Source organism: Notamacropus eugenii, chromosome 7 (assembly GCF_028372415.1).
Source record: "Notamacropus eugenii isolate mMacEug1 chromosome 7, mMacEug1.pri_v2, whole genome shotgun sequence".
Taxonomy (NCBI): domain Eukaryota; kingdom Metazoa; phylum Chordata; class Mammalia; order Diprotodontia; family Macropodidae; genus Notamacropus; species Notamacropus eugenii.
Window position 1 is genome coordinate 15,801,725 of NC_092878.1, and position 17,581 is coordinate 15,819,305.

Here is a 17,581-nt window from a genome sequence, read left to right on the forward strand (position 1 = left end):
TTCTTTGACCATTAATCAATTTAAGAATGACTTGAATTCTTGTAAATTTGACTCAGTTCTCTATATATTTTAGAAATGAGGTCTTTATCACAGACACTCCTTGCAAAAATTCTTTCCCAGTTTTCTGCTTCCCTCCTAATCTTGGTTGCATTGCATTTGTTTGTGCAACAATTCAGTGTAATCAAAATTATCCATTTTGTTCTTCATAATGTTCTTCATCTTTTCTTTGGTGAAAAATTTCTCCATTCTCCATAAACTTCACAAATATACTATTCCTTGCTGCGCGAATTTGTTTATAGTACCAACTTTTATACCTAGATCATGTATCCATTTGACGTTTATTCTTGCGTATGATGTTTGACATTGGTCAATACTCAGTTTCCACCACACTGTTATCCTGTTTTTACAGCAATTTTTTCTCAAAATGAGTTCTTTTCACAGAAGCTGGGGCCTTTGGGTTTATCAAACAGTAAATTGCTGTATTCTTTGACTACTGTGGCTTCAATATCTAATCTATGCCACGGGTCCACCCCTCTATTTCTTATTCAGTACCAAGTGGTTTTGACGATTGCTGCTTTATAATGCAATTTGAGATCTCATAGCTCTAGACCACTTTCCCTAGCTTTTCTTTTCTTTAGTTCCCTTGATATTCTCGACCTTTTGTTCTCCAGATCAATTGTGATGTTAGTTTTTCTAGCTCTAGAAAATAATTATCTGGTAGTTTGATTGGTATGGCACTGAATAAATAAATTAATTTGGGTAGAATTGTCATTTTTATTATGTTAGCTTGGCCTACCCACAAGCAAATGATGTTTTTCCACTTACTTGGATTTGAATTTATTTGTGTTAGAAGTGTTTTGTAATTGTGTTCATTGTGTTCAATGTGTTTTGTCTCGGTTTTGTCTTGGCAGCTAGACTCCCAGATATTTCATAGAGTCTATTCTACCTTCCAAAGGGATTTCTCTTCCTTATCTGTTGCTTTGGGGCTTTGGTAATAATATCTAGAAAAGTGAATGATGTATGTGGACTTATTTTGTAACCTGCTATTTTTCCAAAGTTCTTTATCATTTCAAGTAGTTCTTTACTTGATTCTCAGGGATTCTCTAAGTATATCATCTTATCATCTACAAAGAGCAATACCTTAGTTTCTTCTTTGCTTATTCTACTTTGTTCAATTCATTTTTCTTCTCTTGTTACATGATAGAGTATTTTTAAGACAGTCACTACTCTCAAGAAGGTCACAAAACTATGGATAAATTATATAAATTAAACATGATATATAAATTATATGTTGGAGAATGTATAAGAGGCAAGTTACTGGCATTAAAGGGGCTCAGGAAAGGTTTTCCTTTACAATGCTGAAATACAAATGAGTCCTAAAGGAAGTCAGGAGAGGGTGAAGAAGAGGGAGAAAATTCCAGGAATCAGTGATAAAAAATTAAAATCCATGTCTTGTTCAAGGAAAAACAAAGAGGTCAGTTACATCAGTATGCATGATAGGAGGGCAGTGGGGTGAGTTTATAGTCAATAAATATTTATGAGAACCAACTGCAAATTTGATGCTATGCAAAACAGTAAGATGACAAAGAAAAGCAATATATAGTGTTCTGAAAGAGCTCTCAATCCACTGGGGAAGACAGTATGCCAATAGCTATGTGCAACCAAGTAATGTACATTATATGTTGAAAATGTGTGTGCTTGCCCTTCATTGCCAAAGAAGACCATTCCACCAGAGAAATGATGACATGATTTGCACTTAACTTTGTTTTGAGTGAGGGAGGGCTCTACAGGTCACCAGCCTCACTTCTCCTCAAGAGCCATCTGAATCCAGTGACCTGATATTCCTCAGGATGACTGGAGATGACCCAGGATGAGGGAATTGGGGTTAAGTGACTTGCCCAAGGTCACACAGCTAGTGAGTGTCAAGAGTCTAAGGTAAGATTTGAACTCAGCTCCTCCTGACTCTTGCTCTGATTCTCTATCTACTGCACTACCTAACTGCCCTATATTGAAAAAAAGGGTCTTTTATTTTGGATATTGTATATATGCATGTATTTATATACAACATGGAAAGTAATATACGTGCTAATAGTCTTCCTGGAGGGAAGTTACAGAAAGCATATAGGTGGAAGGTACCATTTGAGAAAATTCTTCAGGAAACAAATTAGTTTGAAAATTGGAAATAGGTGAAGAATGTTTGTTAGGAGAGGAGATAGGCAACGTAAAATTATAGGTCTGGGAAATAGATTGTCCTATATGAATAATGGTGAGAAGGGCAATCTGTCTATATTGCGAAGTGTGTCAAAGAAAGTATTTTACAGAAAGGATTACAAGAGGTTAGGTTCCTGTGGTGAACGGCTCAGATGAGTCCATTCACAGTAAGAGGGTGTGGTATAATTAATTAAGCAGCAGAGGAGATTCAGAATGAGCAATTTAGTTTGAAGTGAATTAACAGAGAAAGAGAGAGAGAAACAGAGACAGAGAGAGAATCATGAAAAATGATATGAGTTTCCAGGAGGAGAGAGCGGTTAACAGTACAAAATCCTTCAGAAAGTTTGAAAAGCTTGAGAACTGATAAAACAAGTTTCTCACATGTGACAAATAAGCGAAGTCATTTAAGTTGGAGCAAGCAAGTTGAATGATGTGGGAAGCAGATTACATAGAAGAGATAAATCAATAAGGGCAGGAAATGGAAGCAAAAAGTGTGAATATTTTTTCGTACTATATTGGATATAAAATGTTGGGGATATATAGAATGATATGTTGAGGACTTGATATTGTTACATGAAGGGTCATTTTTTTTAAGGATGGTGGAAACAAAGACATTTCTTTACCCCAAGAAATGATATAAGCAATATTTGTTCATTATTCATTGTGAATAGTTGTTCAGTCATTTCAGTTGTGTCTGGCTCTTCATGAACACATTTGGAGACCTCTTGGCAATGATACTAGAGTAGTTCACCATTTTCTTCTCCTGTGCACTTTACAGATGAAGAGCTGAGGCAAACAGGGTTATGCTGTTTTCCAGGAGTATTACACACATATGCACACACACAGAAATATACACACATATATGCAAACATGTAAGTTATATATGTATGTGTGTATATACACACATATATCTTGAGATATCTATTAATTGACAATATTTGTAACAGGAATTGTGTTTCTCTTCCTTTTTTAATGTGGTAGTTGGAAATGTGGAAGGGAGGGGAGCTGAAATTTTAGTGATTTAAAAAAATAGTTTAAAAAAATTTTTCTCTTTCTGAGTAATTGTTTCTCCCATACAAAACGCTGAGATTGTCAGGCTTAAAGAATATGTCCATATGTGAGTTTGCCTGTGTGGATGCTGTATTGAAGGAAGGAGGCCTAAAACAAAGCCCATGAATGAAATGAAGTCACTCCCTGTAGGGATCATTGTAGGATCATTGAATTAGGATACAGAAAGGGCGTAAGGACATTCTAATACCTACATAATAATTAGGTTGCAATCCTTGTGAACCAATAGAATTGCCTGGAGCAAAATGTGATATAACTTTATGAATTATACAAGATTTGAACATTTGACAGAATTTTTCTTTGTAAAAGCAGAGGCCAATTTTATCAAGGTGACAGCTAGACATCTCGACATTACCTATCACTTGTAAGTTTGTCTTTGCTTTTATGTACCTCATGTGCTAGGTTTACATAGCTTTGATGCACAATTTGGATTTTTAAAGATGTTGGAGGAGAAATACTACATCAGAAAAAATGGGGGGGTGGAGTCAAAGTGGTGGAGTAGAAAGACAAAAAAAAGCAGGCTCTCCCCACACAGCACATAAAACACCTGTAGAGAGGGACTCTCAACAACTTCTGGAGCAGCAGAAGTAGAGAACAACAGAGTGGATTAGATTTCCAGCCCAGGATGACCTGAAAGGCCCACGGGAAACATCAGTTGCACTGGACATGAAGCAGAGCAAGGAGCCCAGCCCAGCCTTGGCTGCCCAGCATGGCTCATGAACAGCTCCCAGGGTTGGAATCTCCAGTCTCAGAATCCCCAGTCACAGCAGCAACAGGTCCCCAGATCTCTCAACCCACAGGCGCCAAAGGTCAGCGATGGGGGGTTTTTTCACCTGGCCAAGAAAAGAGCCAGGTCTTCTTATAGCTCTGGCCTCAGGCAGCAGCCTGCAGAGGCCACATGGGGCAGGCAGCAGGAGTTCTCACGGCAGCCCATACAGCAGCCCGAGACCATTGCTGGACGTAAAAAACCCCTGGGGATGCTGAGGGAGCTGGTCTTTGTCTCCCACTGAATTGTGGCCTTGCCCCCACAGCTTGACTGAATCCCACCCCACCCCACCCCCCAGTGCTAGTTTGGTGGAACTGGAGGTCAGATGCCTCTGGAGAGGAAACTCTGCTAAGATTCTGGGATCAAAAATCCTTTCCTGCACTCAGACCAGTACATGCTTGATTGTGCCACCTTAGAAGAACTGATGTCTTACAGGCCCCCAGAATATACCCTGCTCTTGACAAAGGACCCAAAAGTCAAGTAACTGATTGGGAAAAAGAACAAAAAAGGGAAAAAAATAAGACCACAGAAGGTTACTTTCTTGGTGAACAGATATCTCCTCCCATCATTTTGGATGAAGAAGAGCAATGTTTACCAGCAGGGAAAGATATAAAAGTCCAGGCTTCTGTATGCCAAATATCCAAAATAAATACTCAATGGTTGCAGGCCATAGAAGAGCTAGAAAAGGATTTTAAAAATCAAGTAAGTGAGGTGGAGGAGAAAGAATGGAGTGAAAGACACTCATCAGGTAAATATGCAATATGAAACAGTTAAGATAATCCATGGTTTGTTGACAGATCCACTCTTATTCCATGTAATGTGTACAAGAATAATTTCTAAAGCATGTGCAGATGGGAAATCAGTATATTTTGGGGAAAATTCATTCAACACTTTATTTCCCAGGGAATTAATCTAACTTACGAAGTATATGGGAAACAAACAAAGAAATCCAACAAAAAGTTATTCTCTAATAACTCCCATGGGAATTTGCTCCTTGGATTTAATGTGCATTATTACAGAAAGATGTTTTCCATATTTTTTTCTTCCTTCCTGAGAGTGTATATAAGTCTCTCTTCCTGAGGTCACAGGAAAATAACCAAGAATCAAAATGTCAATGTGTTCACATATGTTTGAATAGGGTGCTCATTGATGTCTTTGTTTAGACCTGGTATGTTGAAGGACCTATAATAATACACTGAAATTGCTGTGTAATAACCAAAATCAATTTTTTAATAGGTTTGGCATCTCATTTGAAACAACGTATTCTTTCCACTGAAGGGTGAATATGACAGTTTCTCCAGGTCTCAACTTCCTCTTCTGTCAAAGAAGTAGGTGGTACTAGATGGTCTCCTTGGTCTATGTCTATGAATTTATGATTTTAGAGTAATGTTTAGCCATCGCCTCAGTAACTATTCTCATACTCTATTCTATGACAGATTCTGGAGATTTGCTGGGGTTATCAAAAATTTTCTCAGTGAAATGAGCAAACTTGTGTTTAATTCTGCAAGCACTTATTGGGATTATTCTTTGTTCTTGACACTATCCTTAGCCTTGGGAGTTCCAAGAATGAATATGGGATAGAATAAAAGTATAAATGATATGAAATTATGTGGCATAGAAGATTTAACAATCACAGAATGCATGGTTATTGTAAGCAACAATAATAAAAACAGTAGTGGTAATAGTGACGATCTATATTGTGTTTTAATTTGCCAAGACTTTCACTAGTAATAATTGTTTGTTCCTTAATATACTGTGAAGTCATCAAAATAGCCATTACTACGACCATTTTACAGATGAAAGAAATGTTAAGTGACTTGACCATGGTGACTAATTACTAAAAAGACATGCAGGCTCAAATAGTGTTTCGAATTTTAAATTGAAATTATCGCACTCTTACTGCTACACGAGGCTGCTTCTTATGTTCAAAACCAAATCTGATGCTAGTATAGATCACGCATCAGGATAAGGATAGAGGATAGAAGTAGAAAATATGATGTGGAGGAAATCACTTTTCCTTTGGTAGATCACAAGAAGCTTTGTGAAATAGGTGGCATGGGTGCAGATTGGAAAAAAAGTCAGCAATGAGGAATGAGTATGTTCTGGCCATTGGAAGGAGCCTGAGTAAATACCCAGAGTGCAAAATGAAATCAGTATAGCAATAGTTGTTTCTTTGGGCTACAACATAGTAAAATTATTTTAATGCCATCCTTTGAGGTTTGTACCTTACTCCACTGGCAACCTGAAGAAGATACAAGATCAACATGATCAGATGACCTCCTCAGTAGTATTATTTAGGAAGACTATTTTGGCAAGTGTGTGATGGCTGAATCAGAGATGGGAAGTGGTAGAAAAAAACTTATAACAATGTTTATACTCTTTTCTTATTTATTTTCATTAAATTAACAAACATTTCTCAAGGGAAATGTAATGAGGGTCTGAATTAAGTTAGGAGATGGTGGAAGAGGAGAAATTAAGAAGCAGATGGCAGAAAGAATAATCACTTGGAGTTCTCAAAATATTGACCTGAGACTGGGTAGGTGGGGAACAACGCAAAGGAAAGTAAAAATTGTCAGAGACAATTTGGGTATGTAAATATATAATATGGGTGAAAGTAATAGAAGAATGAGCATACACAAATATGTATATATACATAATGTAAATAAATATATAATATGAATGCATACGCATATATACATATAAACATAAATATATTTATATGTATACATATGGTACCTACTCTGTTCTGGGAACTTTACAAATATGACTTTCTTTGATCCTTACAATAAGGAAAAAGGTAGGTAATGTTATTGTCATCACTGTATATTTGAAAATCATGAGGCAAAGAGAGGTGAAGTGACTTGCCCATGGTGGAACAGCTAGTAAGTATCAGGCTGAATATTGAATGCAGGTCTTCTTGACTCAATACCCAACTCTATCCACTGTGACATCTAGACTCCTATTTGCAAGCAATATACTTAGGGATATTTAGAGAAGGGTATTTCTAGAACAGAAGAGAATGTGAGCAAAAGTACACAAGTGAACTATTCAGGAAGAGATTAGGAAATAGAAAATCATTTTTTCTAAGTGTTTTATCCGTGTGTCTTACCCCTTTCCTCCACTTTAACATCTAGATTCCTTAGAGGAAGGGGCTTTGTTTTTCATGTTTACAGCTGCACAGTCAAATATAGAACATAGAGCATACTAGTTGCGTTTGCAATATATTTTGATGTGATCTGAAATAGAAATTGATACCTGGAATGTCTACTGACAAGTTGCCCATCAAATGCGTGGAATATCATTCTGGTTGACATAGGACATATTAAGAAAGATGCTATCTACTTCCAAAGAAAGATCGATAAATAGAAGTGTGTATAAAATGCATTCTGCCTAATAGTAGCTATCTCTACGGTGGCTTTGGGGGGAGATGGAGGAAAAATAATGAGAATCTACATGATAATTTTGCTATATATTTGAAAGGAATAGCAAGTTTTGCATAGTATATTTGAAAATTCTTGTGCAATAATCGTTTTATTGTACATTGTTACAAAAATGCTTGTTATTCTGTCAATCAAAAGCAAAATTTAAAAAGCTAACCTAGTTTATAGAGAGAAATATGATGTTTGGGTTCAAAATGAAGACAATGGCTCGAATTGCTGAATTGTTATTCATATGCATAATTGGGATTTTTGAGGTCATAGAGAGAATGGAGAAGCAGTAGAGATGAATACTGGAAAATAAATCTGCAATAACAGGCTTACACACTCTAAATGAAACATTTTATTCCCTTTGTAATAGTAAGTCATTAGAGTACTTGTTGCCAGGGTTACTTGGTCAATTTCCATATTACATAGGAAGGTGTTTTTGTTGTTGTTTTTGCTAGCTCGGAAAAGAAGAGTTTGCAGGAAGGAATGATTAATAACAATGACATAATGAACAACTTAAAAATAATCCAGTCCAGTTCAACAAATATTTATGAAGGTGAAAGGAAATGAGGATTTGAATTAAGTTAGGTAGTTGCATGAGTGGGGACAAATAAAAGGGATATTAGCAAGTTAGAACCAACAGAAATTTCTAAGTGATAATGAAGCGAGAGAGATAATCAATGCTTTAGAGTAACACACAGGAAAATAGTGCCCAAGGAATTAATTTAAGAACTATTCAAAGCCTCGACCACACAATCTCACAACCACCATAACCAAGTGCTGTGTTTATATAAAAGTATACTACCTGAAGCAAAGTTTACATCAATGATATCAACAGATCCAGTAGCTGGCCATATTATTAATATGCAATTCAACATAGATTTTTTCTGAAAAACGGCTTTTTTTCTATCACTCTCCAGAGAGTTGAGAATGGAAAGACAAGTGAATGGAAAAGTAAGAAGCACTTACGAAAACCTATAGTATCCCAGGCACTGGGCTCAAGGCTTTGCAATTATCTATTTCTTAGAACAACCCTGAGAAAAGTGTTATTATCATTTCTAATTTATTGCTGGGGAAACAGGTTTACAGTGATTAAGTGACTTGCACATAGGTATACCAAAGAGTCATTCGAATTCAAAGGTATTTTTGAGGTACAATGTTCTTTGCCTATTTCAATACACTAAAGAAAATTCACTTGGAATCATGACTTTTTCAGATTGTCTTTCCTACAGGGAATTCTGGATGCTTGAAGTATATCAGTTAGATGGAGATGAAGAACAACTCTATGATAAATGAATTTATTTTGTTAGGACTCACCAATTCCTGGGAGCTTGAGATTTTCTTTTTTATGATCTTCTCCCTTGCCTATATATCAATCTTCGCTAGTAACTCTCTCAATATACTTATGGTGACTTTTGATTCCCACTTGCACTCGACTCCCATGTACTTCCTTCTTGCCAACCTCTCCTTCCTTGACATACTTTTCTCCACTGTTACACTCCCAAAGATGGTTGTAGACTTCTTCAGGGAGAAGAAAACCATCTCCTTCTGGGGCTGCATGGCACAAATTTTTGTGGCTCATCTCTTAGGTGGTAGTGAGATGATTATTCTCATAGTGATGGCTGTGGACAGATATGTTGCAATATGTAAACCCCTCCATTATACCACTATCATGAATCATCGAATTCTAGTAGCAAGTGTGCTGCTCTCATGGACGGCTGGCTTTGTGCACAGTATGAGCCAAATGGCCTTTATGGTGAGTTTGCCCTTCTGTGGCCCCAGTGTGATCGATGATGTTTTTTGTGACCTTCCCCTTGTGTTGAAACTTGCCTGCACTGACACTTATGTCCTGGAATTTCTTGTTGCTGTTTTCAGTGGACTTTTTACCCTGATTTCCTTCATTCTTTTGCTTGTCTCCTACATTATTATATTAGTTACTGTGTGGTATCGCTCTTCTAGTGGACTGTCTAAGGCTCTGTCTACACTGTCTGCTCATATCACAGTGGTTACTCTTTTCTTTGGGTCACTACTCTTAATATATGCTTGGCCAATTAATAGTTACTCATTAGATAAGTTTCTTTCAGTGTTTTCCTCAGTTATCACTCCTCTACTGAATCCAATTATCTATAGTTTAAGGAATAAGGAGGTGAAAGCAGCCATGAACCGACTCAGATATCGGCACATCTTCTCCAAGTCAAACTTCTAAATAATGATGATTTTTTTGTATTGTTCAAGAGATAATATTTCTTTAAACAGCCAATTATATATATATAGATATATAATATACATACACACATATATACATATATACATACATATATATGCATGTTACAAATAAAAGTCAAGCAAATTTTCAAAACAATGTATACATAATATTCTAGAATTTACTTTATGGTGTTTTCATTTTGTACATCTTTAACTTAATTTGATACTCACAAAACTATAATTTATCTCTATCTGGGCATTAAAAATTGGAGATTTCAGAAAATATCTGTATAGAAAATCACTTAAAATTTATTATTTCTAAAATATTTTCTATTCTTTGGTACTATGATCTTTTACTCTTTTGTGAAATGTAGCTTAGTTTCAGCTTGATAAATAATGGTGATTGTTGGTAAATGCTTTAAAAGTTGAATGCTTTAAAGACTAAGTCCAAGAGCGGAATTTGCCACATTTTCCATGATTGTCAAAACACATTTTAGGTGCTTCTACTAAAAATAGCTAAATACATTTACAAAGAATAATTGAGTAATAACTTTGCCACTGATTCATATTATGCAACCTAGATCATAGTGTGCATCATGCAATTAAATTTACTCCAGCAAGTGTCATAGATAAGTCATTACAAGAGTTACATCCAGATGAGAATACATGGCACACTATGCAAAGTACCTGTTCACATAAAACACACACCCACACAAACATTTCTGAAAGAACAAAATTCCTAGCTTTTAAAAATACCTTTGGAATAGCTTTCAGGAAATCTTGCTTTACAATTCATGATGTCAATATAACCAACTGAGATCGCAAAAATTCTGTCTGTATGATAATTTTGCATGTAGGAAGCTAACAACAAGTTTTTGTTCAAGAGCTCTTTATATTTTAAAACACATTTTAATCATTTCTTTTTTTTTAATTGTTTAGATTTATTCTTCTATTCTAATCCTGATCCTTTCACAATCATTACTCAGAACAAGGAGTTTTAAAAAAAAATAAGAGAAAAAAAATCATCACGTTGAACGAATTGTGTTGTTATGTATAGTGTTAAACCTCGCTCAGCCACATACCTCTCCCGGACTCACTGTATGAGGAGACATATATGTATTCTCCTATCTGTTCTTTGGGGACAATCTTGGTTATTTATTTTTAATTGGACAACATTCAGTTTTATTTACTTAGTGGTTATAGTTGTTTCCATTTAGGTTTGAAACCATGGATATGTATTTCCTCTCTCAACAAATTTCACTTTGCCTCAGTTCCTGAATACCTTTCCATATTTCTATCAAGGTCATCAGAGTCATTATTCCTTATTGAACATTTTCCCTTTATATTCATAAATCAAAATTTATTCCACCACTTCCTAGTGAGTGGGCATATATTTTGTTTACAGTTCTTTGCTGTGTCAAAGCAACAAAAAAGCCATTATAATTATTTTGACATGGATATATAAGGAGTTTCTTTTTGATCAATGCCATTCTGAGAGTATATACATAGCAATGGAATCTCTGGATCACAGGGCAAGGATATTTTAGTCACTGTGATTGCATACTTACAAAAGGATTTCCATCACACACACACACACACACACACACACACACACACATATGCTAACACATATTTCCACCAACATATCAAATCAATAAGCATTTATTAAGCCCTTCCCTCAACACTCATGATCTGGAATATGGTTAAAACAGTAACCATTTTCAAGGAGCTCCCTGAAAAATGAAGATAAAACTTAAAGACTACTATGTGTAAACACAGTAGATCAAGTATATGTTGAAGGTATTATTAGAAGGAAGGCATTAGTACAAGGCAGCTCAGGAAAGTTTTTTTTTTTTTTAATTAATGTGGAGTTATAGATGAGACTCAAATGAAACCAAGGATACTAGGAGAGGGTAATGAGGAGGTAAAATATTCCTAGAATTAGACATAACCCGTAAAAATTCATGAAGCTGGTAAATGGAGTGTCTCAAGTAAAAGCAAGGAGGACAGCATCACTGCATTCTAGAGTACATGAAGGGCAGTGGAGTTAGTTAATAGTCAGTAAAGATTGTTAAGTGTCTACTACATACTGGGCATTGTGATAAGCACTGAGAATATTCTCAAAAGGAAAAAGACAGTCCCTCCTTTTAAAGAATGCAAAAATCAAACGGGGGAGACAATATAAAAACGCCTCTTACAAGCAAGCTTGCAATAGTATAACCTAGAAATGACTACCTGAAGAAAGGTAGTCAAATTGAGGGACATCTGAAAAGGCACCTGTCATCAGAAGGACTACATGTATATGTGCAAATATATGCAAAATAGACAGAATGATATGGAGCAAGTATTATTTAAGGGCATGGGATGAAAAAAAGGTTTTATTTCTCAAAAGAAATAATTGAAAAGTGTGAATTCCTTGTCACTTTATGGGTAATTATTGATTACTCCACTGGAAACTCATTGATGTTTGCTGGCTTACACTTTTTATACCTGCACTAGGAACATGCATTTGGCCATATAAAGATATTGGGTAAGAAGACAAATAACGGTGGGCAGAGCCAAGATGGCAAAGTAACAACAGGGACTTTCTAGAGTGCTCCCACTAATCCTGGCAGTGTACTTCTAAAAATGGTTCTAAACCAATTCTGGAGTTACAAAATCCACAGAAAAATGGAATGAAGCAAATCTCCAGCCCAAGACAGCCTGGACAGTCTTCAGGAAGTTTCTACGGCTCCACTGAGTGAGCAGAGCACAGTCCAGTGTGGGTTGCCAGTGCATAGAGAGGACCTGAGCAGGTCTTGGGGAAACTGAATCTCTCACCCTTGTGGTGGTTTTCAGACTTAATGACCCTAAAACGCTGAGGAGAATTTGAGAAGTCACTGGGAAAAACCTGAGGGAGCAGTGCAGGAGAGTTGAGAGTAGTTCTGGCCCCAATACCAGGGTGACAGTGGGGGAGGGATCAGAGGAACCTAGGCAGACACAGCAGGTTGAGCCACTGTTTCTGGAGCTCTAGGCCCACCGATATTAGGGGGATCGAGAGACTGATACTACATCCCCGACCTCCATTGGAAGCAGAGAAATATCTTGACAAAGAGCCCCAAAGTCAAGTAAATGACTGAGAAAATGAGCAAAAACTGGAAAAAGAATTAGACTATAGAAACTTTCTTTAGGGATAAGGAAGACCAAAACATGCAAACAGAAGAAAAGAAAGTCAAAGCTCCTCAATCAAAAGGCTCCAAAAAAAATATGAATTGGTCTCACCCCATGGAAGAGCTCAGAAAGTATTTTGAATATCAAGTAAGAGAAGTAGAGCAAAAATTGAGGAGAGAAGAGAATGATGCAAGAAAATCATGAAAAATAAGTCAACTGCTTGCTGAAGGAGACCCCAAAAATGCTGAAGAAAATAAAACTTTATACAATAGACTAACCCAAAATGCAAAAGAGATCCAAAAAGTCAGAGAGAAGAAGAATGTCCTAAAAAGTAGAATGGGACAGATGAAAGAGGAGATTCAAAAGTTCATTGATGTAAATAATTCCTTAAGGATTAGAATGGCGCAGATGGAAACTATTTACTTCACAAAAAAATGAAGAAATTTTAAAAGAAAACAAAAGCAATGAAAATAGCAAACAATGTCAAATATCTCACTGGAAAAAAACCACTGACCTGGAAAATACATCCAGGAGAGACAATTTAAAAATTATGAGTACATGAAAGTCATGATCAAAAACCGTGCCTAGGCATTATGTTTCATGATATTATCAAGGAAAACTGCCCTGATATTCTAGAACCAGAGGGTAAAATCAAAATTGAAAAAATCTACCGATCACATCCTGAAAGACATCTGAAAAGAACAACTCCTAGGAATATTGTAGCCAAATTCCAGAGCTCCCAGGTCAAGAAGAAAATATGAAAAGGAGCTGGAAAGAAACAATTATAGTGTTGTGGAAATACAAACAGGATAACACAAAATTTAACAGCTCCTATGGTAGGGGTTTGAAGGACTTGAAATATAATATTCCAGAAGTCGAAGGAGATAAGATTAAAACCAAGAATCACCTATCCAGCAAAACTGAGTATAAAACATCAGGTTCCCCATCTCTGTCTCCTCTGCTCTTCCTGCAGCTCTTTAGCTTTGCCCTTCACCCCTTGAGAATATATACCTACACCAAGTTCATCTCTGACCTTGCCCTTGTGAAGAGCAGCTCTCAACTACTTAGTAGACCTTTATCTGCAGTGGTGTTAAAAGTGCCAGAGGTTCGGACAGAGGAGAACCTCAGCATTTTGGCAGCGTCAGGTCCCTTGACCTCACTTGTCCCCAGGTGTGGATTCCAAACTAGCGCCATCTCAAGGGACATTGACACAGCAGTCAAGTTTATTGGAGCTGGGGCTGCTACTGTGAGGGTGGCTGGCTCTGGAACTAGTATTGGGACAGTATTTGGAAGTCTCATCATTGGTTATGCCAGGAACTCCTCCTTGAAGCAACAGCTCTTTTCCTACGCCATCCTGGGCTTTGCCCTGTCTGAGGCCATGGGGCTCTTTTGCCTGATGGTAGCCTTCCTCATCCTTTTCGCCATGTAATGGAACCATTTTTATCCCTCAAAGTTCTTGAAAGTTCTTCCTCATCCTGGTCCTTCCATATCTCTTGCAGCCTGTGAATACCTCCCCCTCCATTTTACCAGGTAGTGCTAGGGAAAGTCACAGGCACAGGGTTTGACAGAGGGAAGACAAATAAATACTGTATTAATAAGCAGCAAAAAAAAAAAATCGGGGAAAAACGTTCATTCAAAGAAATAGAGTACTTTCAATTGTTCTTGATGAAAAGACCAGAGCTGAATAGAAATTTGATTTTTAAACAAAAGAATCTAGAGAAGCATGAAAAGGTAAACAGGAAAGAGAAATCATAAGGGACTTACTAAAGTTGAAGTGTTTGCATTCCTTCATGGAAAGATAATATTTGCAACTCTTGAGACTTTTCTCAGGATTTGGGTAGTTGGAGGGATTATGCACATATAAACAGAGCACACAAGGTGAATTGAATTGGAAGGGATGATATCTAAAAAAAATATAAATTAAGGGGTGAGAAAGGAATATATTGTGAAGAGAAAGGGAGAAATGGAATGTACCAAATTATCTCATAAAAAAGGCAAGAAAAAGCTTCTTCAATGCAAGGGAAGGGGGAGAAGGCGAGAGGGAAAAAGTGAAGCTTACTCTCATCACATTTGGGTTAAGGAAGGAATAACATGCATATTCAGTTTGGCATGAAAATTTATCTTGCACTATAGGAAAGTAGGGAAGAAGGGAATAAGTGGAGCAAGGGATGATAGAATAGAGGGGAAATGGGAAGAGGGGCTAATTAGAAGGAAATATTCATGGGGAGGGAAAAATGCAAGAGAGAAAACAGAAAAAATTGGGGGCCAGAAAGGATTGAAGGAAATAGTCTTTTATTACACGATGTTTATGGAAGTCTTTTGGATAACTACACAAGTATAGGCTATGTTTAATTACTTGCATTCTCAGTGGGGATATGTAGGGAGGGAGATTAGGAGAGAAGTTCGAACTCAGAATTTTCAAAATGATTCTTGAAATTACCTTTATATGCAACTAAGAAATAAGAAATGCAGGTAATGGGGTAGAGAAATCTATCTTGCCCTAAAAGAAAATAAAGGGCATGGGGATAAGAGAAGGAAGGGGTGTAATAAATGGGAGGACAGATTGTGGGAGTTGGTAATCAGAATGTAGGATGCCTTGGGCTGGGGGGAGTGGAGACATGGTGTTAAAACTGGAAACAAATTCTTGTGGAAATGAATGTTGAAAACTAAAATAAACAAATTAAAAATTTATTTAAAAATATAAATAGCAGCACAGAGATAAGGAGAGAAATCCATTATCTACACATACACTAAGATTTTAATCAATACTTTATGAGTGCTCTTTCTCTTTTTCCACATGATGTACAAGGGAATATTTTCTTTTTTTTTTTTTAATTTTGTAATGTTTAACAGTCACTGCCATACAATTGTGATTTTATCCCCCCCACCTACCCCCCACACCCCCCCTCCCTCCCCACGACTGCATACAATTCTGTATAGATTCTACATATACTTTCCTATTGAGTATATTTTCACTATAGTCATGCTATGTAGTCAGACTAAGATAAATGAAAGAAATCGTATAACAAATCAGAACATGATACACAAACACATACACATACACAAACATGATCTGCTACAATATGTGAGTGACTTCCATATTTCTCTCTCTGAGTGTGGCAGGCATTTTGCCTTGAGATCCTCCATTGGGATTTTTTTTTTTTTTTGGTAAGAAGTTCTTGTGTTATTACACAAATCTAAGTCTACCAGAAAAAACTCTCACACACTGTGGTTGTTGCTGTGCATAAAGTTCTCCTGGTTCTGCTCCTTTCACTCAGCATCAGGTCATATAAGTTCTTCCAGGCCTCTCTGAAGTCTTCTTGTTCATCATTTCTTATGGCACAATAGTACTCCATTACATTCATATACCATAATTTATTCAGCCATTCCCCAATTGATGGACATCCCCTTGACTTCCAGTTTTTGGCCACTACATAGAGTGCTGCTATAAATATTTTTGTACATGTGGGACCCTTTCCCATTTTTACGATCTCTTGGGGATATAGTCCTAGTAGCGATATTGCTGGGTCAAAGGGTATGCACATTTTTGTAGCCCTTTGGGCATAGTTCCAAATTGCTCTCCAGAATGGTTGGATGCGCTCGCAGCTCCACCAACAATGAATTAGTGTTCCAACTCTCCCACATCCTCTCCAGCATTTATCATTTTCTTGTTCTGTCATGTTTGCCAATCTTATAGGTGTGATGTGGTACCTCAGAGTTGTTTTGATTTGCATCTCTCTAACCAATAGTGATTTAGAGCATTTTTTCATATGATTATAGATAGCTTTAATTTCTTCCTCTGAAAATTGCCTGTTCATATCCTTTGACCATTTATCAATTGGGGAATGACTTGTATGATTGTACATTTGGATCAGTTCTCTATATATTCTAGAAATGAGGCCTTTATCCCCGAGCTTAGCTGTAAAAATTCTTTCCCAATTTACTACATCCCTCTGGATTTTGGTTGCATTGGGTTTGGTTGTGCAAAAACTTCTCAATTTAATGTAATCAAAGTTATCCATTTTGCATTTCATAATGCATTCTATCTCTCCTTTAGTAAAGAATTCTTCCAAGGGAATATTTTCTAAAGCAGTTTGAGATGCATAATTTCTCTTCTTTGGTAAAATTCACCAAATATCGTAATGACCAGGGAACTAGTCTTTCCTATGTAGCTTAGGAGAAAAAACTATGATTTTCTAAGAACTTCCAGGGGAATTTGTTCTTTTGATTTTAGTTCACCACTACATAAAGTTTTTTGTGTTTTTTTTTTTTTTTTTAACATTTTTTCCCTTTGCTGGAAGTGTATATAAAGCTGTCTTCCTAAGGTGAGAGGAAGATATCAGAGATAATAATTTCAATGTGTTCCTGTCTCTTTGAGGTTTTTTCCAAGAGCTGGTAAGTTGAATAACCAATGCTAACATACTGGGATTCTGTGTAATAACCATCTAATAAATTTTTTTTGCAAATATGGTGATTGAACAGAAAAGAAAATTTACTCTTCACTGAGGGGTCAATATCATTTAACCTCCCCAGACATCATCAGAAAAATAAGAGGATAGCTCTACATGGGTTTAGATGCCTATTCCAATGTTACTTCAATAATTGGATTATAAGAAGAATGAGTCACGGGGGGGAAGCAAAATGGGGGAGTAGAAGGATGAAGCTGTAGAAACTCCCCCCAATGGCCCGTAAAATACCTGTAAAAATGTCTCTAAACAAATTCTAGGGCAGCAGAAGCCACAAAACGACAGAATGA

General features: G+C 36.6%; 1 protein-coding gene and 1 pseudogene across 1 annotated transcript; both read left to right on the forward strand.

Annotated features, from left to right (window-relative positions):
- The first annotated feature begins 8,734 nt into the window (after nucleotides 1–8,734).
- Nucleotides 8,735–9,676, forward strand: LOC140514292 (olfactory receptor 4K13-like). The gene has a single exon (XM_072624466.1). It carries the CDS (start codon nucleotides 8,735–8,737, stop codon nucleotides 9,674–9,676), a length of 942 nt encoding a protein of 313 aa, XP_072480567.1.
- Nucleotides 9,677–10,071: 395 nt separating this feature from the next.
- Nucleotides 10,072–14,254, forward strand: LOC140514618 (ATP synthase F(0) complex subunit C2, mitochondrial pseudogene; annotated as a pseudogene).
- Nucleotides 14,255–17,581: the final 3,327 nt, after the last annotated feature.

Excerpts from the sequence above, each read along its gene's own strand:
- LOC140514292 (XM_072624466.1), top strand. The coding sequence starts at position 8,735 with ATGGAGATGAAGAACAACTCTATGATAAATGAATTTATTTTGTTAGGA.